This window comes from Danio aesculapii, chromosome 6, assembly GCF_903798145.1.
Source record: "Danio aesculapii chromosome 6, fDanAes4.1, whole genome shotgun sequence".
NCBI classification, from domain to species: Eukaryota; Metazoa; Chordata; class Actinopteri; order Cypriniformes; family Danionidae; genus Danio; species Danio aesculapii.
The window spans coordinates 49,288,324-49,313,347 of NC_079440.1; the positions used below are offsets into that span (position 1 = coordinate 49,288,324).

At 37.4% G+C, this 25,024-nt stretch overlaps 1 protein-coding gene across 1 annotated transcript in view; it reads right to left on the bottom strand.

Annotated features, from left to right (window-relative positions):
• Positions 1–991: 991 nt before the first annotated feature.
• Positions 992–25,024, bottom strand: part of LOC130231251 (immunoglobulin-like and fibronectin type III domain-containing protein 1) — a 32,521-nt gene continuing 8,488 nt past the window's right edge. The window contains exons 5-19 of the mRNA XM_056460741.1: positions 23,970–24,926; positions 21,189–21,290; positions 17,781–18,137; positions 14,810–14,934; positions 14,575–14,719; positions 14,193–14,486; positions 13,819–14,115; positions 12,478–12,657; positions 12,270–12,398; positions 11,731–12,039; positions 11,548–11,633; positions 9,978–10,170; positions 7,509–7,805; positions 5,110–5,436; positions 992–1,576 (exon numbers count right to left, since the gene is read on the bottom strand). Of these exons, the coding sequence (XP_056316716.1) occupies positions 1,572–1,576; positions 5,110–5,436; positions 7,509–7,805; positions 9,978–10,170; positions 11,548–11,633; positions 11,731–12,039; positions 12,270–12,398; positions 12,478–12,657; positions 13,819–14,115; positions 14,193–14,486; positions 14,575–14,719; positions 14,810–14,934; positions 17,781–18,137; positions 21,189–21,290; positions 23,970–24,926 (3,803 nt within the window). The 3' untranslated portion in view covers positions 992–1,571. The remainder of the gene's footprint in view (positions 1,577–5,109; positions 5,437–7,508; positions 7,806–9,977; positions 10,171–11,547; positions 11,634–11,730; positions 12,040–12,269; positions 12,399–12,477; positions 12,658–13,818; positions 14,116–14,192; positions 14,487–14,574; positions 14,720–14,809; positions 14,935–17,780; positions 18,138–21,188; positions 21,291–23,969; positions 24,927–25,024) is intronic.

The window sequence follows — 25,024 nt, forward strand, 5'->3', positions numbered from 1 at the left end:
TTTAGGATGCATCAATGCTGTTCTGTAGGTCTATTGGAGACATAAATATTCCTAGCAAATCTAATAAATGTTGGAGACGTACTCGTTACATAAATGCGCTAAATAACACTTCAGCAGCGTATATTTAAGAGCGTGCAAGAAGATTTGTGCACAAACAGGAAATCGGCACACAAGTAATTTGCATGCTCTTCGATCTTGACTTGTAATAAAATAACGGCATTGGTAGTTTGAAGATCTGTGTAAAAAGCCTGCCACCACAGCTGGAAAAAATCCTAGAGGAAACAGTGTAATGAATCACTTTGCAGATACAATAATGCCAACCCAGGCTCATTATGAAAACGTAGTCCTATATACATTTCTGGTGAGCACCAAATACATCCCAGGAGCTACAATTTATTGCAGTTTTTGTGAATTCAAAAGAGGCCGCTGTGTACGCTTATTAGATCTCAAATTTCTCTTGCGAGTGCCATTCGTGCCTGCTGTTCTCTCGTCAATCCATCAGAGGCCGTTGTCGACTGACTGAATGAGTGATTGATCAACTGACATATACCCTCACCCACCCCCTGCCCTAAACCCAACAGACCGATAAGAAATATAGAAAAAGAAAAGCCCCCTGATTTTTTTTACTACGCTTTCAGATTTTACCACATTCTCACCCTGTTATTTACTTGTTTATTGTGTTTTTTTTTTTTTGTCTTATCTGCTTTCATTAACCGTTCTTAGCCAAACTCCTCTCTGCGTCTCAAGTTCGCTGACATGCGCTGCAAGCTACTGGACAAACTGGTAACAGCTGGAAAGCTGTCCATACAGAGGTAAGCGGTCAGCTGCTAGCACGAAAAGAAACTGTGTCATACCGCCCCGTAGCATTCGTTTTAGAGACGAAATGCTGCCATACATACTTCTGGCTACATAATTCGCGATCTGCAGAAATGTATGTAGGGCTACGTTTTCAGAATGAGCCTATGTTGAATAATGGTCCATCAACAAGTACTCTGTTCAAAAAACCTGGATATTTTATTTATTTACACCAAGCCACTTCTGTTGATTAAGCATATCTGAAGAAGCCTTTTGCTTCTTTTACAATTTTCCATGCAAGCAAGAAAATACAAGATGGATGCAGGAAATCAACACTACATTTTGTTTTAAGTGTAATAATGTGTAATCGAATTTGCAAAAGTGTGAAGGAACAGAGCAGAAACACAAAAGCAAAGAATAAATAAATTAATAAATTAAATTGCGTACAAGAATAAAACCTCTCAACCCACCCCCAATCTACGCTTAAGTAAAATCATTGGCAAACAAGATTAGGTAAACACAGTGTATTAGGCATCAGCCACCCAAGCAGCACAACACATGCTGTAGGGTTTACATTTCCAGGTTTAAAGAGTAAGACTATATGCTTTAAACATGCATTTGATTCTATCATTTTTGTCTAATAAGGCCACACGGTGCATAGTGCTTTCATATCTTTCTTCAAAATTACTCGATGGTGTAATTCTACAGAGGGCCTAAAATCCAGAAAAAACAACAACACCAACACATCGGTTTTGATGTCCTTCATCATCATAATTTTAATCTGGAAAAGAAGAAAGAAAAGTGAATGTGTTAGATTCATTATGTAAATACAGTGCATCTGGAAAGTATTCATAGCGCTTCACTTTTCCCACATTTTTTTATGTTACAGCCTTATTCCAAAATTGATTAAATATATTTATTTCCTCAAAATTCTACACACAATACCCCATAATGACAATGTGAAAATAGATTGTTTTAAATAGTTTCAAATTTATTAAAAATAAAAAACCTGAAAAATCACATGTACATAAGTATTCGCAGCCTTTGCTTTATACTTTGTTGATGCACCTTTGGCAGCATATACAGCCTCAGGTCTTTTTGAATATGCCACAAGGTTGGCACACCTGTCTTTGGGAGTTTTTGCCCATTCCTCTTTGCAGTACCTCTCAAGCTCTATCAGGTTGAATGGGAAACGACGGTGTGCAGCCATTTTCAGATCTCTCCAGAGATGCTCAATATGATTTAGGTCTGGGCTCTGGCTGGGCCACTCAAGGACATGTAATTTGTGAGTAAATATTTAAAATAGAATTAGTAATTTCTGAACATACTGTATAGTACTGTGCAAAAATTTAGACCACTAGTATTTTCACCAAAAAAAGAGTTAAAGTCAGTTATTTCTATTTTTTTCTGTAGCATGTCAGTTTGAAATATCAATTTACATTTCCAAACATTATTTTTGTCATTAATTATGTTTATACAGTGAGATTATTGTTTGCTCAAGGAGTCTGACAACAGCCAGTGCTCCACACAGAGATCTGATCTGATCATCATCCAGTCTGTCTGGAAGCAACAGAACAAACTGACACAAACTAAATCCAGAAGAACTTTGGTAACACCTGGAAGATGCTTAAAAAACATTTTTAATGACATATAATATTCTGTTTTATTAACTTACAATTGTTAATAATTCAAATGAACACAATTCAAATTCAGATTGTTTTGGCATATTATTAGCTCCATAGAAATACAAATTGATATTTCAAAATGACATGCTACAGAAAAAAATATAGAAATAACTGACTTGAAATCTTTTTTTTTTTTTTTTTTGGTGAAAATACCCGTGGCCTATATTTAGAAAACAGTGCATTGTATATCCCATGCACACTGTACGTCAGCTGTTAGTAGCATTTTGATTTGATGTCTTATGAAAATAGATTCTGAAGCATTTAAATGTTTTCATTTTGTCATTAAGTAACTTTTCTGAGAGATATTTGCTGGATTTCCTAGCAATGTTGCAGATCATGCAAATAATATTGGCTTATTTTGGCATGAAAAAACAACTACTCTTAAGATTTAAACTAAAAGCATAATTTGTGGGCTTTTTTTATTCTATTTTTAATTAATGTTATGCTTCACATCCACCTAGTAGAAGAAAGAGGATTTACTCCACTTGAATTAATGTATTTGGAATGCCTGATGACAATGTTATTTGAACATACTGTATTGATTACCAACCAACATTATTTTTAATTTTGCATTAATTTAATTTAGCATTTGGTAGATTGCATTGGACATTATGGAAATGAGCTGGTATATCTTTTTTTTCTTACAACTGCATATTAGAAACACTTTAACTTTACACTCCCATCGGCATGTTTAAGGGATTGTGATTTCACATTGATTTGCCATTTTGGTTAAATCTGCCCTTAGGATGAATCAATACCTTTTTGATCCATGATAAGTGCATGTGTCTCCATTACATTAAAAGAGTTTAAAAATGCTGTTCAATATTCTCTCTTGTTAGTGCACTGGAAATTATTAAACAATGCTAAATATACTATTACTGTATGGTAATATTTTAAAATGTTGCTTTGGTAAGGCTGAGCTGCATAAGTCACATTATTCATTTCTGAAAAACTGTAATAAGAATTTGCATTACATTAAAGCTGAAAATTAGGCTTTTGGGAATCTTGCCTAGTCATAAAATAAAATAGTCAAAATTATTAGCTTTTTTCTTTTTCAAATATTTCCTAAATGATGTTTAATAAAGTAAGGATTTTTGCTTGGTATTTCCTATAATATTTTTTTCTTCTGGAGAAAGTCTTCTTTGTTTTGTTTCGGGGTAGAATAAAAGCAGTTTTAATTTTTTTTTAAAAAACCATTTTAAGATTAACATTGTTAGGCTCTGTAAGAAATATTTGTTCCTAAAGTCTACAGAACGAACCACTGTTAAACAATGACTTGCCTAATTACCCTAACTTGCCTAATTAACCAAGTTAAGCCTTTAAATTCGACTGTAAGCTGAAAACTATTATCTTTAAAAACATCTAGTAAGATATCATGTTTTTTCCATTGAACAGAAATTGGGAAAAAATACTGTACTTATGATTTGCACTCATTAAATAATTACTTTATATAGCTTTGTTTTATATTCTTGTGAGATAAAAAAAACAAAGACCTTTCGGCACAATGCCTTCCTCAGTGCGTGACACAATCTTTTCACTTCACAATTTAATTATACCACATTCAATCACATTGAGCAAACCTATAGTGTTAAGTAAAGAGTTATCATTTGTGCCAAATAATACATCAGATGCTTTTAAGGTCAAAGTTGTATTATTTAAATTCTTTAGGAATGTTAAATTAAGAAGTTTTTTTAACATTGTGCTGAAATGTCTGTGTTTTGTATCTCCCAAGAATGTAAAATAAAGCCATATAAAGTAAATATTTAATGATAATAATTCCTTACATTTATATAGCGCTTTTCTAGACACTCAAAGCGCTTTACACAATGGAAGGGGGATGTCCTCATCCACCATCAGTGTGCAGCATCCACCTGGATGATGTGACGGCAGCCATTTTGCGCCAGACCACACATCAGCTGATTAGTGGACAGTAGACACTGCCAGTTATGATGATGTGACGGCAGCCATATTGCGCCAGACCACACACAAGCTGATTGGTGGACAGTAGACACTGCCAGTTATGATATGGGGATGGTTAGGAGGCCATTATGGACAGAGGCCAGTGGGCAACTTTGGCCAGGATGCCGGGATTAAACCCCTATTCTTTTTTTCAAAGCACATCCTGGGATTTTTAACGACCACAGATATTAAGGATCTCGGTTTAACAAAAGACGTCGCTCACCGAGCAGTATAGAGTCCCCATCAATATACTGGGGCATTAGGACCTACACAGACCACCGGTTGAGCGTCCCCTGTTGGCCTCACTAACACTTCTGACAGCAACCTAGTTTTCCCATATGGTCTCCCATCCAGGTACTGACCGGGCGCAGCCCTGCTTAGCTTCAGTGTGTGACCATGTGAGAGTTGCAGAGAGCTAGCTGCTGACATAATGAGTGTGAATCGTGACCGTCTGAATGATTTTATTAACTAGATTAAAAAACCGTGAGCGTGATGTGCAAACTTAATTACTGAAAAAATACTGTATACAATAAATCAAAAGGGCGAATAATTCTTACTTGAACTGTTCATCGCTTTAAAATTGTACTTAAAACTTTTGGGAAACTCTGTCATCTTTACTGTGGGTTTTAATTTTTATCCAAAGAGGTGAATTAGGTATGTAGATATTTACCTCTCACTGCAAGATTGGTCGAGCACTCGGCTCTTCCCAGCGGGTTCTCAGCAATGACTTTATATTCGCCCATGTCTTTAGCTCCAACCCTGAGAATGAGCATGGAGCAGACGCCGCAGGTGTTGGTGATGAGGTAGTTGGTGTTGGTGTTCAGGCTGACGTTGTTGTGGTACCAGGTGACGTGGGGTGTTGGGTCACCCCTCACAGCGCAGCTCATGTAGCACTCATAGCCTTGTGGAGCTGTGTGGATCTTCAAGGAGACCATAAACCTTGGGGCGCTCTCCAAATTGCAGGTCTTGGACTCTGGGATGTTCAGCGTGAATTTTTCTGTAAGAGATTGAGCTTGGTTTCAGATCAATCCGCATTGCTTGTGTACTTATCATTGCAGTGGGTGGGTTGTCTTTAACGCAGGAGTGTCAAACTCAGTTCCTGGATGGCTGCAGCCCTGCACACTTTAACTCCAACTCTGCTTTGACACACTTACCTGTTTCAAACAAGCCTAAAGGACTCAATTAGTTTGATAATGTGTGTTTAATTAGGGTTGGAAGTAAACTGTGCAGATCTGCGACTCTTCAGGAACTGAGTTTGACACCCCTGCCCTAATGGATCACATTGTGTGCAGTCTGGGTGTTAACAGATGCCACCTAGTGGCAGAATGTGCTTAAGACTAAAGAATATCTGTGGTTTTCAACTGATTGGTTGCGTTTTAAAAAATTGTGAGATACTAGAATATAGAATACTATAGAACAGTGTTTCTCAACCACATTCCTGGAGGCCCACCAACACTGTTTTGGATGTCTCCTTCGTCTGTTACACCCTTTAAAGGTCTTTTAGACTCTGACAATGAGCTGAAGATCTAAATCAGGTGTGTTAAGGAGACAGGCTGTTTCTCAATATGCATTCTTCAGTGATCTTGCGTCCCCGTGTTCTCGTGTAACATCATTATCAACTGCTCTGTTTCAATACTCAAGAACGGAGGATGCGTGAAAGTTCCCGGATGTGTTCTTGATAACGAGGATGCATTGATGCAGACTTGAGCACCGAACTCGCTTGAGAAGTCCCAGAAGTCATTGCGACTGGAGGTGGGAAGTGCAGCATTTTATATAGGTTTATTATTAAAGTTCACAGATAATTTATCTCAGGAGTTTCCCTAAATGAAACGGTGAAAATAAACATTACCATGAAAAGCTTAATAAAGGAATAAACACAATAAGGGTGTTTATTTGCTGAAATTCGTATTAAAATCTAAAAGTAAAGTCTTTAAGCATAGTATATATTTTCAAAAGGGGAAAAACAATAAATAGTTGTATGAATGCTGTAATGTGTAAATAATTTTCCATTAATAACGTGGGAAGGTCATGTGATCATCAGGACGAACGCAGCATCTCATTTCTCAGAGGATGCGTTCTCTGTTCTCGCGATCTCCCGAGCTCGTTCTTTTGAGGTGACCTGGCGAGATCGGTCTTCACAAGAACACAAGTCTGTTCTCTGTGTTCTTGGAATTGAGAAACAGCCATGGAAAATGGGCAGAGCTTGTGGTCCTCCAGGAACATGGTTAAGAAAAACTGCTATAGAATAACAGGATGATTGTCAATAATGAATTAGCCTTGTCAAGATATTTGCGTTCTCCTCCCAAAATTTGTTTATAAATATATAAAGCATCACAGTGAAGAAACAAATCTTGCTGAGATTGCGCTATATATATATATATATATATATATATATATATATATATATATATATATATATATATATATATATATATATATATATATATATATATATATATAGATAATTAGGCATAATAAAATAGATATTTTGGCATAATATTACAGTAACACTAAAAAATAATCCCAGTAATTAATGTTAGTTAATAATTTACATTAAATGAAAAATGGTGTTAGTGTGTATCAGTATTTGTTAATGTTGTGAAGTAAACATAAAACTGTTGGTTCGCATTATTTCAGGAATAAATAATATTACTTTTGATATTATAAATGTATTAATACATGCTGAAATCAACATTTATTAAGATTAGCAAATTTAAATTCATTTAAAAGCTGTCAGTTTCTTTTGCAAATAGCTTTTCACACTGTTAGGAATACACAGGTCTTTGTAATATTAACACATATGCCTTTCAGGGTATTTTTGTTACATTAAATAATAAGTGTGTCTGATACACACTCATCTGATACACAAGCAAAAAACAGTAGAAAAGTCTTATCATATCGGCTAACTTTGTCCACCTTTTAGAAGCCAATGCCTTATTCATACTTTAAAATTTGCATATAGATGCTGTTTATACTTGGAGCAAACATCATCTACAGTTACTCAGTATAAATATCCTCTACCTTTTTTTGTAAAACAGCTTAACATAATTAGTTTAAATAATCACAAACCTTTCTTGGATGTGATTAGCCATTTTGTTGACTCTGAAGGGGCAGATAGGCCAATGTCATTTTTGGAGTAGACACGGAACTGGTATTCCCTCCCTGGCATGATGTTGCAGGCTGTGAAGCGGTTGTTGAAGATACGGTCTGCTACAGTGTGCCAGGTTCTCTTGCTGGAGTCTCTTTTGGTCACCATGTAATGCAGGCGATCATCACGCTTCTCGTCAGGGGAAGGTTCCCAGGAAACTGTCACTGTGCCCGGAACATTCTCATCCAACTCTATGGGACCTGGAGGCTTTGGCTCATCTACACCAAAACAATCAGTTGTACTTCATCAGGACTGGCAGATTAGAAGCCTATTAGATGCACATTTCTCTACAGAGCAGTTCTAGTTGAGTACATTATTTTTGTAAGTGTCTACAAATCTATACTGTAAGTAACGGGTCAATAAGATTTTCATGGAAAGAACTAAATACTCTAGATAAGCAACTATAACATTCATCGAATAAGACAGGAATGGACAAAAATAACTTTTAAAAATAAATTCAGTTATTTAAGTTTTTTTATAATAAATAATAATCATGATATTTCAAACATTTCTAAATATAAAATACAAAAGTAAAATGAATACTGAAAAATAAAAATTATAATCATATTTTATTTAAATATTAAATAATACTATTTTTAATCATTTAAACTTATAAAAACACTGTCATATTCTCCATATGCCTATCATTTAACTAGGCATGCACCGTTATGGATTTTTGGGCTGATATCGATAACCGACAACTCTTATCGATTTGGAGGCCAATAACCGTTATATTAGCTGATAAATATGAATAGTTCAAATTGTTATATTTTTATACAGTGAACAACTGATTTTATTTTTAAAAGTTTGACTTAACCTTATGAACTCAAAAAAGAGCTATAATTTCAAAATTCCACAGTGATTATATAGACCCATATGATTTTACATATATCAGTATGCCAAAAATAAATTATTTCCTTTTCTTCGGATAGCAAATTAACCTGCAACTTGACTGTTGCATAAAAATAATAACAAAATGGGATTTAATTAACAAAGTTAAATAAGTATATTTTAATTAAAATGAAAAGCGAAAGAACTAAGAAATGAAACCAGCTCAAATGTTTTTGAATAAAACGTGTTTCAGTAATGTACATATGTACAAATATTTAATGTCCGAAAACGCATTTTGAGAGATGTTTTAACAGTTCCAACGTACAAGCAAAAAGCTAAATACAGATAGTATAACTTTAGAAAATGTGGCATAAATTCGGCCCATTTGGCGTTTTCCATTTTTTTGAATACATGTAGGTGCTGATTATCAGTCAGACAACGCTTCTATGTTCGTTTTTGCTGTCGCAGGAAAATCTTAGGAAAAATGATCGATGAAAGGTTTATGATAAACTCCTCCTTGACACACCTCTACCCCTGTTGCTGTGAAGGCTTTGTTAGATCACTAGCATTATGGCCCATTCACATGGGGCGTCAGTGCTTCCCATTCACTTTGAATGGGTGACGTCAAGTGTTGCTGAACTGAATTGTGAGTCTGTTGGCGCTTCTTCAGCGGCATTGCTCGCTGCAGAAGTTGGGACTTTCTCAACTTTTCAAGCGCCAACAAAAGCGTCAGCCAATCAGATCGCTGTATGCAAATACACTAGCTCAGACAGTAGACGGTTGCTGACTAATTTCATTGGCTGATGCTGCTTTGATCGCGTTAGCTCCAACTTCAGACACACCCTCTGTCAAGCGCTGATGCTGAAACCCCATGTGAATCGGGTGCTACACGTGCACTTGTTATAATCAATATGAATATGCCAATCAAACTGAATATAATCTAACACCAGCAACACGTTGATAATAACAAATAATCATATTAGATTACAAACAACCCAATGAGTTTTTTTACACGTGTGCATTGCTACTATGATGTTTACACGTGTAATATTTTCCCTGAGGCAATTTAAACAAGAATACACAATGACACTATTAAACATATTTACAATGATAAGGAATATGGTTACTTACTGCGTTATTAATGTACAACAATACCACACAAAGAAAGGATGGGTTTTCAAGGAATATACAATATGGGGAAAGCTCCTTTAGTGCACTGGGCAAGTCTGTCAAAATGAACACCTTCCACCCATGCATGCACGAGGCAGGCAGTTCTGTACAATTATGTAATTTATCGGCTTAAAGATATCAGCCCAATTTTGATATTGGATCAATAACGATAATATTAAAAATAGCATTTATCGGCCAATAACAATATGGCCGCCGATATATCGTACATCCCAACATTTAACCAATTTTGTTTAAACCAATTATGTGAATAAAAGGTGTGGCTATGATCTAGTTTTCACCCAACGACTGTAGAGGCACAGAAATCACAAACTACATGTAAATGATGTGCAGTAAAATGGTTAAAACATACAGTGCTTCCCTCATATTACCTGTGACTCTAATCTCAATACTGAAGGTCTCTTGTCCCACAATGTTCTTGACTACGATGGTGTAGATTCCTGTATCTGAGCGCTCTGCAGACGGGATCAGGATCTGAGAGGTTCCCTCTGCATTACTAATAGTGGCACGTTTGGACACAGGGATACCATCTTTCAGCCAGATGACATCGGGCCATGGGGAAGCCTGTAAAAAAAGAGGTAATAGAAGGCATGCATTGAACACGTGGCCAATGCAAAATGTAATTTTCATGAAGGGAGTAAAAATGATCTGAACAGTACATGAGGAGGTTTTATATTACATCCTGGCTGATGAATATTAATTAGAAGACCTAACATTCAGTTGGTATTCCCAAATGCTTTGCTGACGTAAGTCAGTACTACATTTTTTGATCAAGAAATTGAGGAGGAGGAATAGGATACTGCATGACAGCACATTTTTTTCATCATACCACAGGCAGAATACGCTCACTGGCCACTTTTTTAGATACACCTACACTAGATTCAACAAGCTGCTGAAATGCTGAAAACAATCCTTAGGGATTTTGATCCATATTGACATGATATCACCATACAGTTGCTGCAGACTTTGTCCGCTAGGCATCCCAAAAGTGCTCTAATGGATTGAGATCTGGTGACTGCAAAGAGCTTTAGAGTGCAGTCAATTCATTGTCATGTTCAAGCAATCATTCTGAGATGACTGAGCTTTGTGACATGGTGCGTTATCCTGCTAGCCATCATGTGATGGGTACACTGTGGCCTTAAAGGAATGGACATTGTCAGCAACAGTAGTTAGACTGTAGCAACAGGAACATTACTTAGACAGTAGTGTTTTTACAATGTTTATTTAGAGCCCAAACTTGGCCAAAAGGAAAAAATCATCCATTAAACCATAAAGAGGAGCATGAATTATACATAGAAAGCAGGATGTATCTATACTTTAATGTTGTTTGTCCCTGACTCTACCATCTGAATGTTTCAGCAGAAATCAAGACTCATCAGGTCAGACATGTTTCCAATGTTTTGTTGCTTAAATTTAGAGACCACATTAATACTGAAGTATCAGTTACCTTTTCTCAACTGATAGGAATTGCATATAGTGTGCTTAACTTCTGCTGCTGTAGCTCACCTGCTTCAATGTTTGACTTGCTGTGTGTTCAGAGATGCTCTTCTGCAGACCTTGGTTGTAGCATGTTGCTGTTTGTTGACATTTTTGACCCCATAAAAGACCTGTTGGATATTTTCACTTTTTTTTGACTATTCTATTTAAACCCTAGAGATGGGTAGGTGTGAAAATCCCGGAAGATCAGCAGTTACAGAAAGCCATGCCACATTCAAAGTCTTAACTTAGCTTAAATCACCACTCTTCCCCCATTCTGATTCTAAGTTTGAACGTCCATCTTAACCACATCTACAGTAAATGCCTAAATACATTGAGTTCCTGACATGTGATTGGCTGATTAAATGTTTGCATTAATGAACCATTAAATAGGTATAACTAATAAAGTGGCCACCAAATGTATCATGACTGTTTCCTCCTTTAGAACCTATATTAGTAAAGTACCTCAAAGTTGATGTTGAAACGTGCAGAATTTCCAGCTCTAACCACCATGAAACTCTTGATCTTGACATCAGTGAATTTTGGTCGCACTAAGAGGAACAATAAATTGAGTTAATGAGGTGATATATTACGTATACAATAAAAAAGTGAGATACTGCTTGCTAAATTATAGACCATGTGATTTACCTGGTGGAGGCATTGCCAAGATGTAGTTGTCCAATTCCTTTGGCTCACCTTCTCCACCTTCATTGACGGCGATTACTCTTACCCAATACATGGCCATTGATTTCATTCTCTTTGCAGTGAAGGAGGTCATTGTGACTGCATGTGGGTTGCATCGATCCCAATCTTGGTTCTCAGCAAGCCTAATATCAACAAAGTATCCCTTGGCCTCATCCTGAACCCCGGGGTCAACTTTTGGTTTAGTCCATGACAAGGAGAGGGTTGTGTAGCTGGAGTCTGTCACTTTAAGGTCAGCAACTTTACCAGGGGGCTCTAATGTGAAATGGGGACAAAAGCAATAGAAAATAGAGAGAAGTGCATAAGCAGATGGAATAAGCTTGTTATTTTGAAGCCCCAAAATTCTGACCTAAATCCATGCATTTTTGCATATCTATGAGGGCCGTGGTTCATTTTTTCTTTTTCTTTTTTTAATCCTTGAGAATACATTTGCTGAATACCACTTTACTTTCTGAGGATAATGAGAAACCTGAAAACATACTCACTTTTTGGATCTCTTGCAAACACAAATTCTGAGGGGACACTTGGTTCACCAGATCCCGATATGTTGATGGCGGAGACACGGAATTCATACTCCATTCCTTCGACTACATCTTTTACAGCATATTTCTTTGCTGTGGATAGCAATTAGGAGAATAAATATTACCACCAGACAGAATTTCATTTTAACTTGTCTAAAAATGTGAGACGAACCTTGAATTGGCTGATCAGGTGGATTTACGTGGCCCCACAAGTTGCTGCCCTTCTTGCGTTTCTCCAAGTTATAACCTAAAATATTGGTTCCTCCAGTGTTGGTTGGAGGAGCCCATGTTAGGTTAATGCAGTCTTTGAAGGCACTGGCTACTTTAGGAGCAGATGGCTGACCAGGGTATGCTGGAAAGGAAGACAGGTTTGTACATTATTAAAACAGTCAAGAGCATGGGTCTCAAACTCTATTCCTAGAGCGCTGCAGTTCTGCACAGTTTAGCTCAAACCCTAATAAAAAACACAGCTGATCCAACTTATTAAGGTGTTCAAGAGACTATTAAGCAGGTGTGAGATGGAGGTGATTGGAGCTAAAATCTGCAGAGCTGTGGCCCTCCAGGAATTGAGTTTGTGGGTGTTTTTACACCTGCCTAATTTAGTTCGGTTGAATTGTACTAGAGTTCCTTTTCCCGTTTGGTGCAGTTCATTTGGGTAAGTGTGAATGCAGCAATCGCACTCGAGTGTGTACCAAAAGTGGACCAAAAAAGCATACCGAGACCTCCTTAAAGAGGTAGTATCAGTACGCTTTCAAACGACCCCTGAATCGGTTCGTTTGAGGTGAGAGAAAATGATCTGAACTAAAATGGACTCAACCGCAAAAAGTACTGTGCCTTTTTGGACTAATCCAGCTGCTGTAGTCTGATCTTATGGGATGTGGATGAAAAATATTTATTGACAGTGCTTTACCATTAATTTTAAACAGAGAAAGAGAGAGAGGGAATAACATTGCTTGATGGACCGTTGGTAATATTTCTGAAAAATGACCATGTCGCAGTTTAGCTAAATGAATTCACGCCTCCTCCTGAAGTGACTTGCAATGCATTAAAACATTGTTTTCCAGCCGCAGCCGCGCTTCATTCTCGAAATGTATAGTTTGTCTAAAGTGATGTATGTAACCTCTACAGTATACTATGACCAGGGATGCAATCAGCCAGCGCAGTCGTCCCTCCATAGTAGAAAATCAACATTTTGTGTCTGCCAGTTTGTTTGCTTTCGAGTTCCATTGGCATTTTCCCGCATGTTAATTCTGACCAATTGAAAAGAAGTTTAGGAAATACGTTCGATAACATCTGGCCAATGAGTGATGTGGATTTTGTATGGTTAGTACTAAAGCCATCAGTGTGGTGTGAAAAGGACCCAAAAACAGCAGAAAAATGCTAAAATGTATCATTTGTTGCCCTTGGTCCAAACCAAATGAAAGGAAGCACAGATTTGAAAGCACCCTGAGACTACTGGTCTACAGTGTGACTGACTAGCAAAGTGTTTATAGGGATATTTGTAGTAAGTCACCTTTAGTGCCAGCCTGTACATCCTCAGTCTCCATCAGTTCACTGGTACCCTGATCAGTCTGGGCTCTGATACGGTAGCAGTATCTCCTGCCATGGTCAACATCCGTGTCTTTGTAGTGGGCTTGCCCTGGAATCTGGCCTATCTTTTTCCATGTATTGCGTCCAATTTGGTTGCGCTCAAGTATGTAATGCTGAATAGTACAACCACCATCGTCTTTTGGTGGTCTCCACTTGATCTCGACGCAGTTGGAAGATGCTTCAACAATCTCCAGAGGTCCAAGCGGGGGAGTTGGTTTATCTAAATGAGACATGTTGAACGTATTGCATAAAACACAGTTTACAACCTTTCTAGTGAATATTGTTGTTCTTACTTACCAAGAACAACTAGGTTAGAAATGGCTTCCACTGTGCCGAACTCGTTTTTGATTTTGATTTTGATTTCCCCAGTGTCTTTACGTTGCAGTTTGGTGAGAAGTAGACGGCTCTCACCTTCCGTGATCTCAATCTTGCAGTGAGAGTCTGATGCGAGCTCTTCGCCATCTTTGTACCACTGAATTTTGCATGGCTCACGTCCAATGTATGGGATTTTGAAAGTGGCTTTTTGATTGTGTTTGATGACAATTGGTTTGGCAAACGTTTCAAGTTCCGCACCATCAAATCTTGGTGGATCTTAAAATGCGAATACAATTTAAGTATAAATGTGAAACCCTGTACAAATGTATATGCATTGGCTTAAATTAGCAGATTCAAAACAAACCTTCAACAGCAATCGAGCATTCAGTTTTACGCCCATCAGCCTCAAATCGATAAGTTCCAGCAAATTCTTCTGTTACTTTGTCAATTTTTAGTTTGTGAGTGGCTCCATCTTTACTGATTGCCATTCCCTCAGAGGAAGCAGTAATCTAGAGAGAAATGCACAGAAAATATGTGTATATGCGCACATACATAATATGGTTTTATGTACCACATACATAATATTGTTTTTTTTATACCTCTGTGCCATCTTTGGACCAGACGCCCTCGCAATCAGCACTGCTGAGTTTGCAGACCAGTTCAGCCTCCTCTCCTATAATAACTTTGCAGTCTTCCAGCCCAGCAGCGAAGTAAACACCAGGATCTGCAAAGGATTTGTGAACCAAATTAATAATTTAGATGCATTGCAGTTCATTTTGATTACTGATCAAGCGTGGTTATCATTTTGCTTTGCTGCGCGGCTGGGTGAATTGTAATCCATTAATTGAAAACAGTAGCATTTTATGCTTCGTAACTACTGTCATACATAATTAATGTCATGCATTAAAGGGCATTTATTTCATTCAAATACATTGTAAAACCCAAAAAGTTAAGGTAACTCAAACCCTTTGAGTTAACCGATTGCAACAAATCATTTAAGTTCAGAAACTAATCCTATAATGAGTACTGTGAACTTAATCCATTTGAGTAAATGAAGCAATTTGAGCACAGCAAAACCCAATAAATGAACAGAACTCAAATCAACTGTAAAACCCAATAAGTTAAGGCAACTCGAATCATTTGAGGAAACCGATTGCACCAAACCATTTGAGTTAAAAAATAAATCTATATGAGTACTGTGAACTTACTCCATTTAAGTTGAAGTAATGAGATATTTAATTAACTCATTACCTTCAACACTGAGTTCAAAACTCTTTTCAGATGGGTAGAATTAACTACACTCATTTCATTTGATAAAGTTGACTGTTGGGTTTTACAGTGTATAAATAACTGTTCACAGAAATAAAAAAAAATAAAAAATCTGGTTTTCACTTGTCCAACTAATCAAGGTGTTCAAGAGACTATTGACCTGTATCTTGCCATTGTCTTCAGTTTTGTCATCTTACAGTCTGTGTCTTCTTAGAATCAATGTAATGATGATAAAGACATTAATGGAGCATTTCTGGAGGGCCGTGTACATTATTTTGAACTGCATCGTACATTGTTTTCAGTTCAATAATGCATAATTATCACTCTTGTGTGATGTTGTTTTGGGGTAATTAGTAGTCACTCTAACTACTCGTCAGCTTCAACACTAATGAGCAAATGATTGAAACCTTCTGGTTTGGGTGGGATTATGAAAATTGCTGTTCTAATGGCAATCACATTACCTTCCAGCTCTCTTTCCATTTTGTATTGTTGATTATTTGGACGACATCCAAATGGAACATGATCTTATGCTGAATCTGCTCTAATCTCCAGGTAAAGGCTGTTTGGGTTGTTTCCTTGTGATGAATGCCAAGTATTTTGGCAGTTAATGATCTTGCTTCTTGTAGTTAAAGTTTGTGGTCATATTTTGGTTCCATTTATTAAGATTTTATCATCTCACTGTTTTTTTTTATTAGTAGTAAATGAGGTAATTAGCCTTTAACAAGACAACCAAGCTTGGAGAGGACAATACAAGCACATACTGGTATACACAAACAGCAGACACACACATATCTGGCACATTGCAGACTGCGTGAGTATTATTTTTTAAACCAGTTTGTTACTGATTTAAAAAAATAAGTTATTGGTCCCAGCTCATATTATATTGAGTTCCTTTTTCGTTTAGTTTATTTAAAGGTCTAGTTTACTCAATGATGTTATTCAAAAGCTGTATATTTTTGTATTATTTATTTTACATTGATATACTATGATACGAGTAAACAATATGTGTATTTATGAACAATATATATATCTTAGCTGTACTATATAATTACAAATAAAATAAAACAAATAAATAATAAACTAATGAATTAAAAAGAGAACAGAAATTATAAAACAAAACAATGTGAAGATTATTTAAAAATGAGTATTATTGTTATTATTAATATTATTATTATTATAAAGATGGTTATTGGTAAATATAATTTGGCTGAATTATTTCTTTAATAAACAAAGTTATCCAACACCCACTAGCATTATGTGGAAAAAAAATCCCGCCTACTCAAATCAACTTAATTAAAGAGGTTATTAAAGTTACTGATTACAACCCGTCTTGCTCAATATATCCCTCACTTTTTTTGAGCTAGCTCATCAGATATGCCCCTCACAAAGTTTCAACACACACATAGTGGCTAAGAAATGCTGATATGAATTTGCATATGCTTACAAAGACAGTTCTATAGCTGTTGAACCCAAGGGTATAATCTTGAAGTGAAGAGCACTTGGGACTTTGAATCTGACAAATTTGCTCAGTTGAAACTTATCTGCAGTGAGATGTTTGGTTCTGAAGAAAAATGATCTTCAACACAAAAGCATGGTTGAATTAAAGCCAAACTAAGTAAAAAAATATATATTTATGTTGACTAACCTTGTGCAAAAATGACTCCATGTATGTAATGCAAAGGACTTAGGAAAGTTTGGATAACTTTGTTTATTGTTATGTGCAGGGGCGGATTTAGTGATTTGGGGGCCCTAAGTAATTCCAGTCATGGGGCCCGAAAGTTCTAAAATGCACCCTTTGTACTTTAATTAATTAATTTATTTTAAAATGTATTTATTAATTTATTCATTTATGTCACTCTGTCTTTTTTTACATTCTTTCTTATTGCAAAATATTAATAACACATAAGGCATCTTGTAAAACTTTTGAAATGATTTATTTTCTTTAAATGAATTAACATAAATAACAAATGAACTAATTCGTTTTTAAAACTGATTTGACTGCTGAACTTTTCCATGATTGAGGGTGGGGGACACATTATCGCAGATGTAAAAATTACATTCAAATAAAAATTTTTAGACCCTCACCGTACAAAATACGATAGAAAACAATATTATATAAAGTTTATAGGTATAATTGTAGGCATTCATTTGGGGGCCCTCAGATTTCCTGCTTACCTTGCTTATTGGTTAAATCCGCCCCTAGATCTTAAGCTTCTACAAGAGACTACGCTTACTTCTGTGTTTTCTGAATAGTGACATTGCTTCCATGCAACTGTCAGAGCAACGTCAAACATCTCTTACCAACAACTTTTTCCGGAACCTGTGAGCCTTGTTTTTTACGCTCTGAACGCCTGCGAGCTTTAGCTGACTCATCCTTTTCATTCTGAGCACCTTTTTCTTCATCTGTAGCTTCAGTGCTGCCATCTGATGGACCTCCAGGACCTGGTGGCTTCCCAGGGCCTGGTGGATCCCCAGAACCTGAAGGGCTTCCAGAACCCGATGCGGCTCCAGACCCTGATGGGTTTGCAGAGCCTGAAGCGTTGTCAGAACCAGATGGGTTTCCTGAACCTGATTGGTTACCATTACCCGAAGGATTTTCAGAACCTGATGGGTTCTGTTTATCTGATGGGGTTTCTTTATCTGATGGGTTACTTCCTCCTTCAGTCATGTCGTTTGGTCAGCCGGTGAAGCATTTCGAAGATTGATATGATGAAGAGGTTGGAAAGAATGTTTAGAACACAAAGAAGAGCACTTACAACAAACATTTGACATTGACAAACCACCACAACAATGCAAACAAGAAACATTTTTTTAGAGGTTGAACCTCTAAATATGCTTAAGGAAGAGTGTCTCTTGTTTCTTTGTGTCATGCCAAAGAATTCCACTTACATTGAAATGTCATTGGTTTAAAAACCTGCTCCACATAGCTAACCATGAAACATATATGGCCCGTTTCCTCTGAGTGGAACGGCACGGTTCGGTACACTTTTATGGCTGTTTCTACTGTCAAAAGTTACCTAAAAGTGAACCGTCATGTACCACTTTTTGGGCACCCTTTGCAAAGGATACCTAGCATGGCAAATGGGTACCAAAATGCGGAGCTAGATGTGCAGCTGAACGCTATTGGTTTACAGAGAAACGTTACTTGCGCATACACTAGCAGAAGTATGAAAACAAAGAAACCGCAATTTTTACAGAGCAGAGACATTACATCATAATATTATATGCATATAATATGTTGTTTTACAAGGCTGTCTAAAAGTGTGAATGGTTTCACTTTCTCCAGGGAGCTCACGATTGCTCGTGTGAGTGTCTATTTTTGAAATAACGAAATTCTTGAGCTGATGATAATAACATGTGCTTAATTATTGAAGTGCTTCTGACATCTGATCCTTTCAGAAATGGACAAACGAGAGAGTGAAGTGCAAAAAATCAAGAAAGGAGAAGCCAGAAAAACAAAGGAGCGAATGAATCTTTCACCAACCTAAAACATGAACAAACTGCCATGTTTTACTATTATCATCGCCTTTTGGACTATTATAAACTTGGAATGATGGAATAACTTTCTGACAGAGGTTGCATGTGCTGGTGAAGATTAAAGATACAGATGAGAGGTTTGCACTGACTGGGCTATATGTTACATGTTGTTTTCGAACCCAAATAAGGACTAAATGTATGCGGTGTATAGTTTTTTCTGTAATTGGTAACATATCGGAGACTTTAAGGCTCTGTATACGTTCATATATGTTGCATTTATTTTATATAATTGCAGACGTTTCAATAGGCTATTTCACACTGTCATTAATCTGCAGTTATAATCAACTCATGTTCATAGAAATGTTAGTAATTTATTTCATTTATACACAAGTATTTATGTGTATGAAGCATCTGTTTTGTGAGAAGTGCTTTTTATACGATATGTGAACAGCTTTACTTTACATTTCCTCGAGCGAGAATGACGTTGACTGAAACTTGGTACCCTTTAGACAGTAGAAATGCAAGCCTGATAAAGGTGACCCATACCGACCGTTACTATACCGTACTGTACCAGTCATTGGAAATGAGCCAAAATTGGTTAGCTGATATTTGTTTTATTTTTGTGACAGTTGAAAGTGCATGCTAGACATGATGATTAAAGGGATATAGTTCACCCAAGAATGGGAATTCTGTCATCATTTACTCATCCTCTACTTGTTTTTTGAGTTTCTTCTGTTTCAGTTTACTATAATCTTGTATGTTAAGCTGCTTTGACACTATCTACATTGTAAAAAAGATGAAGATGAGATGAACACAAAAGAAGATTTTGAGGAAAGTTGAATACCAGTATTCATTGACCTCCATAGTATTTGTTTTTTCTACTATGGATGCAAACAATTTTCAGCTTTCTTCAAAATATCTTCTTTTGAGTTTAACAACATAATGAAATTCATAAAGGTTTTTTTGAACCACTTGAGTAAATAGTGAGAACATAATTTTTGGGTAAACTATCCCTTTAAGGTGACATTTCTCTTATCAGGGTGGCACAGTGGTTCAAGCCTTGGCTGGGTCAGTTGGAATTTCCGTGTGGAGTTTGCATATTCTCCCCGTGGTTTTCCTCCATGTGTTCCAGTTTCCCCAAAGTCCAAAGACATGTAATATAAGTGAATTGGGGAAGCTAAATTGTCCGAAGTGTATGTGTGTGTGAATGATAGTGTATGGGTGTTTCCCAGTAATGGGTTGCAGGTGAAAGGGCATCCACTGCGTAAAACAAATACTGGATAAGTTGGCGGTTCATTCCGCTGTGGCGACCCCTGATTAATAAAGTGACTAAGCTGAAAATGAATGAATGAATGCATTTCTCTAATTATATTCTTATAAAAACACTATGTCGTTATATACATTGTTTTTATACATTTATCTCATAGCACTACACTCTAAAAAAATGCTACTGACCCAAATTTGTGTAAAATATGGACACCCCAAACACTGGGTTATTTTTTTTTAACCAGCAAATGGGTTTGTCTATAATTTACATTGTACTAATGACTAACATTAATTGTCTGCTCACACTCAGAACAAAACTGCTTCTTATCTAATCGATTGGCTGCACCAGTCAGAACAGGTTTTTTTAATATGCAAGTAAGTGGAGCTTGATAAATAGCCAATGAGGTTTCAAAGTGGGCAGGGCTACAGAGCGTGACAGCACAGACATAGAAAACAAAGAGGCAAGATTTGTTTTTGAAACATTACACACACTGACAAACACAAAACAAACAGATACACTTACAACACATAATAAATGTACAGTACATAAACAACAAATAAATGAAACAAACAGAAGACATACAAACCGAGAAGCACATTTAGCTAAAGGCTTTTGGAAGATGTTAATTTTATGAAATAATGAACGTTAGAAAAAAATAGTTTGATATAGGGTCTTTGGTTTGATGATTATATTATGTTATGATAAATGACATTAGTTGTGACTATTTTAAGGTACTCATTTATTCACTGTTAAAAGTATTATAATTTAGATTTAAAAATGATAATAATCAAATATTAATAATCATGCTTAATTAGTCTTTATTTTTAAAATGTTAATTGTTAAATCAAATGCTTTTCTCGTGATGAATTACGATTACTTTTGATGTTTAATGACGTTTAGTTGGCAAACCTAGTTTTTGTAAACACTGATGAGCTGGTTTTAGTGTGTTCACCCCACTCTCTTACCAATCACCGTGTCTGGTATCAGTGGGCCTTGTCTTACTCGAGTGCGGCTCTTGGCCTCTCCTTCCTTCCTGCTCACTTCTGCAACTGGGCTGAGTATGTTTCCTATCACGATTTGTGATGTAAAATGTGAGTTAATCAACATAATCAATGATGTTCAGTGTTTTGATTGTGTATGTGTGTGTTCCACTTGAGCTAAAAACACCCTTTAAGATGCGGATTTGTTACATACAATGATTGTATATGTATGTGCAGCCTGAAGTATTTTATGTTTTGTCAGTTGAGTGGCTAATTTGTACGAGTTCAGTCATACGAAAATGTACAATTTTAAAAAGGAGGCGTGGCACCTAACCCCACCCTTAAACCCAACCGTCATTGGGTGACAAATCGTACTATATTGTACTAATTAGATTGTACGAATTGAGACGAATTAGCCACTAAATCAAAAAGTTACAAATTGCCGTGAGATTATGTTGGTGTGTGAGTAGTGTCAACTTATAAACAAACAGAAAGTTGTGTAAGAAAGTTGCGCAAAGATGTATGCAGGTATGAATGGGTTTTTTTGAAATTAGACTTTGACCTGAAAATGAATGCTGGATTTAATGCACATAATCTTCGAAAGTTCCCTCTTGTAATATTCTACTTCAGTGTTTCTCAACCACGTTCCTGGGGGAACACCAACACTGCATGTTTGGATGTCTTTGTCTGTTACACCCATTACAGGGTAAAGTCTAGATCGGATACGCGGCCGACCGGCCGGAAGTGCGATATGCATATCAATTATAATACATTTTTATGACACTGTATAACAGTAATTTCTATTTTTACAGTACTGTGACAGTTGGGTTTAGGTTTGGGTTGGGGGTAGGCATTAAAAAAATACAATTTATTGGGTAATTTAATAGATAGCATAAATAATACTCCGTACAACTACTGTTTTTACATTGCTGTGACGGTTGGGATTAGGGTTGTTCTAAACCCTAATTCTCGTTAACTTTCGGCCGCATCCATATCCGATCTAGCAACAACCCCATTACAGGTCTTTCAGTCTCTGCTAATGAGCTGATGTTCTGAATCAGGTGTGTTTGGTTAAGGAGGCATGGAAATTGTGGAGAGCTGATGGTCCTCCAGGAACGTGGTTGAGAAACACTGCTCTACCTTATAGGTTTCTAACATCAATAAAAACATGTGGTGGATGGCGGAAGTTCAAACAAAAGTGTTTATTAAGACACTCTGAACTGTATCACACACACTCACCATATGAGTTTGGCCTGCTTTAATAGACTGCTTTCTGTAAGAACCAACCAGTTCTGCAGCATTATATAAGGTGGCTATAAAACAATATTAAAGTTCAATCTAAAGCTATAACGATAATAATATAGAGAATAAGCAATATTGTGGGAATATTTGTGACGCTCTCGAGCAAACTTGGTCATATTAATTATCATTTATTGGAATCTTCCAGCCAATTCGAATGTTATCACTCGATTGAATGGACGTTATCAGTGGTTATCAGTTGATAGATTGCTGATTAACCATCTGTATGGATGATAAAAGCCTTCTGAGCCTGCCAGTAGGCGCAGAAGGCCCCTACTTGCCCATATCTATCAGCTGATAACTACCATTCAATCGAGTGATAACATTCAAAGTGGGAGAATCTGCTCACAAATGATTAAACTGTCGACAGAGTCAGTCAATTTCAAGACAAATTCAGTTTAGTAGGTTCTTAAGCAAAACAAACCATCAAGCTAAGATTTATGAAGTAACACCAAAGTCGGTTTAAAAATGTATATTAAATATTCACAGGGGGCAGCACGGTGGCTGGCTCAGTGGTTAGCACAGTCACCTCACAATAAGAAGGTCACTAGTTTGAGGCCTGGCTGGGGCAGTTGGCATTTCTGTGTGGCTGTGGAGTTTTTATGTTCTCCCTGTGTTCGTGTGTGTTTAATCCGGGTCCTTCCCCACAGTCCCAATACATATGCTATAGGTGATTTGGATGAACTAAATTGGCCATAGTGTAGATGTGTGTGTTTAAATGTAAGAGTTACTGACACCTATCACCCATTACTGGGTGTTTCCTAGTAATGGGTTGTGGCTGGAAGGGCATCCGCTGTGAAAAACATATACCGGAACAGTTGGTGGTTCATTCCGCTGATAAATAAGGTGCTAAGCTGGAGGAAAAACGGATGAATGAAGGAATTTGCTCAGAATGAATTAACTATTAATCCAGTAATTCACTGTGTGATTAATAAGCATTTGTGAGTGATTTAATTTCTTGAAATTTAAATATATATATTTTCAATGTCCAAGATGTTCAATGTTTAAGATGATGAATGCTCTATATATATAACTGTCAAGATACTTTTATTTTGATTGCTTACACACCCAAACTATATACTGTTATTGTAGTACTTTTGTGGTCAGAATTGTGAAAAAATTGCATGGTACTTTTGACAAAAATGCAAGCAGAAAAACAACATGTGATCTCAGTTTAACTAGAATTGCAGCTTTAGTACATCTAACATTCAAATGCAGATCATTTTAGATGTTTAATTTATGTGGGGCATTGGGATCAGGAGACACGGACTTAATGAACTTGGAAATGTCAAATTTAACCAAAGTGGACATTTTGCAGATTCAGACTCAATTTGCCAACAGGGCTCACATTTACAGTTATCTCTCTTGGTGTGAACTTACCTTTACACTACTCATTTTTTTTAATGAAAGCTAGATAGAATTTGTATTGCGTACACATATTTAGGATTTTCTTGTGTAATTTCTTACCTACAACAGTCTCCGGTACAAGAGGTCCTTCCCTCTGACGCTTCTTTCCTCCTTTATCTCCATCATCACCACCATTTCCCCCAGAACCGTCAGCTCCTCCAGCCCCACCAGCCCCACCAGCAGCTCCAGCTTCTCCAGCACCTCCGGCTCCACCTTCTCCACCAGCTCCTCCAGCTCCACTTTCTCCACCGGCTCCTCCGGCTCCACCAGCTCCACCTTCTCCACCAGCCCCACCGGCTCCACCTTCTCCACCTGCTCCTCCAGCTCCATTAGCTCCACCTGCTCCTCCAGCTCCACCTTCTCCTCCAGCTCCACCTGCTCCTCCAGCTCCACCAGCTCCTCCAGCTCCTCCAGCTCCACCAGCTCCTCCTTCTCCAGTAGCTCCCACAGCCCACACTGCACCTACTGCTGCTGCACCATCACCTCCAGCTCCACCTGCACCTCCAGCCTTCCCAAGCTTTGCTGCCGCAGCTGCTGCCTGTTTAGACAATGCAGCTGCCGCCGCAGCCCCCGCTGCTGCAGCTTCCTCAGCACTCAGACCTTTATTCAAGGCATTGAGTTCAGCTTGTTTCCTGGCCTCTTCCTCCGCTTGGGCTTTTGCTTTTGCTGCTGCAGCCCGTGCTGCTGCGTCTGCTGCGGCTTTAGCTTCAGCCTCAGATATACCTTTGGCTTTAGCTGCAGCTAGAGCTTCTTGTGCAGCTTTAGCAGCAGCGGCAGCCGCTGTGGCTGCAGCCGCTTGTGCTGCTGCGGCCTCAGCTGCCGCTCTGGCTTTGGCTTCTGCTTCTGCTGCGTCTCGCTCAGCCTGGAGTTTCTTTGCAGCCTCCATAGCTTCTGCTATCTCCCTCTTGTTCTTCTCGGCCTGCTCAGCAGCAATCTTCAGCAGGTCATCACCACCGCCACCTGCCTGAGTGGTTTTACGAGCTTTTTTCTTGCCCTTTGATGCAGGATCTTTGTCAGCTGGGGTGGAAAGATTATTGAAAGCAGATTAAAACAGTAGTAATTGCATTTAGTGAAGATTGCTAATGCCAAATTTTTTTTTTCTAAACAAAAGTGCA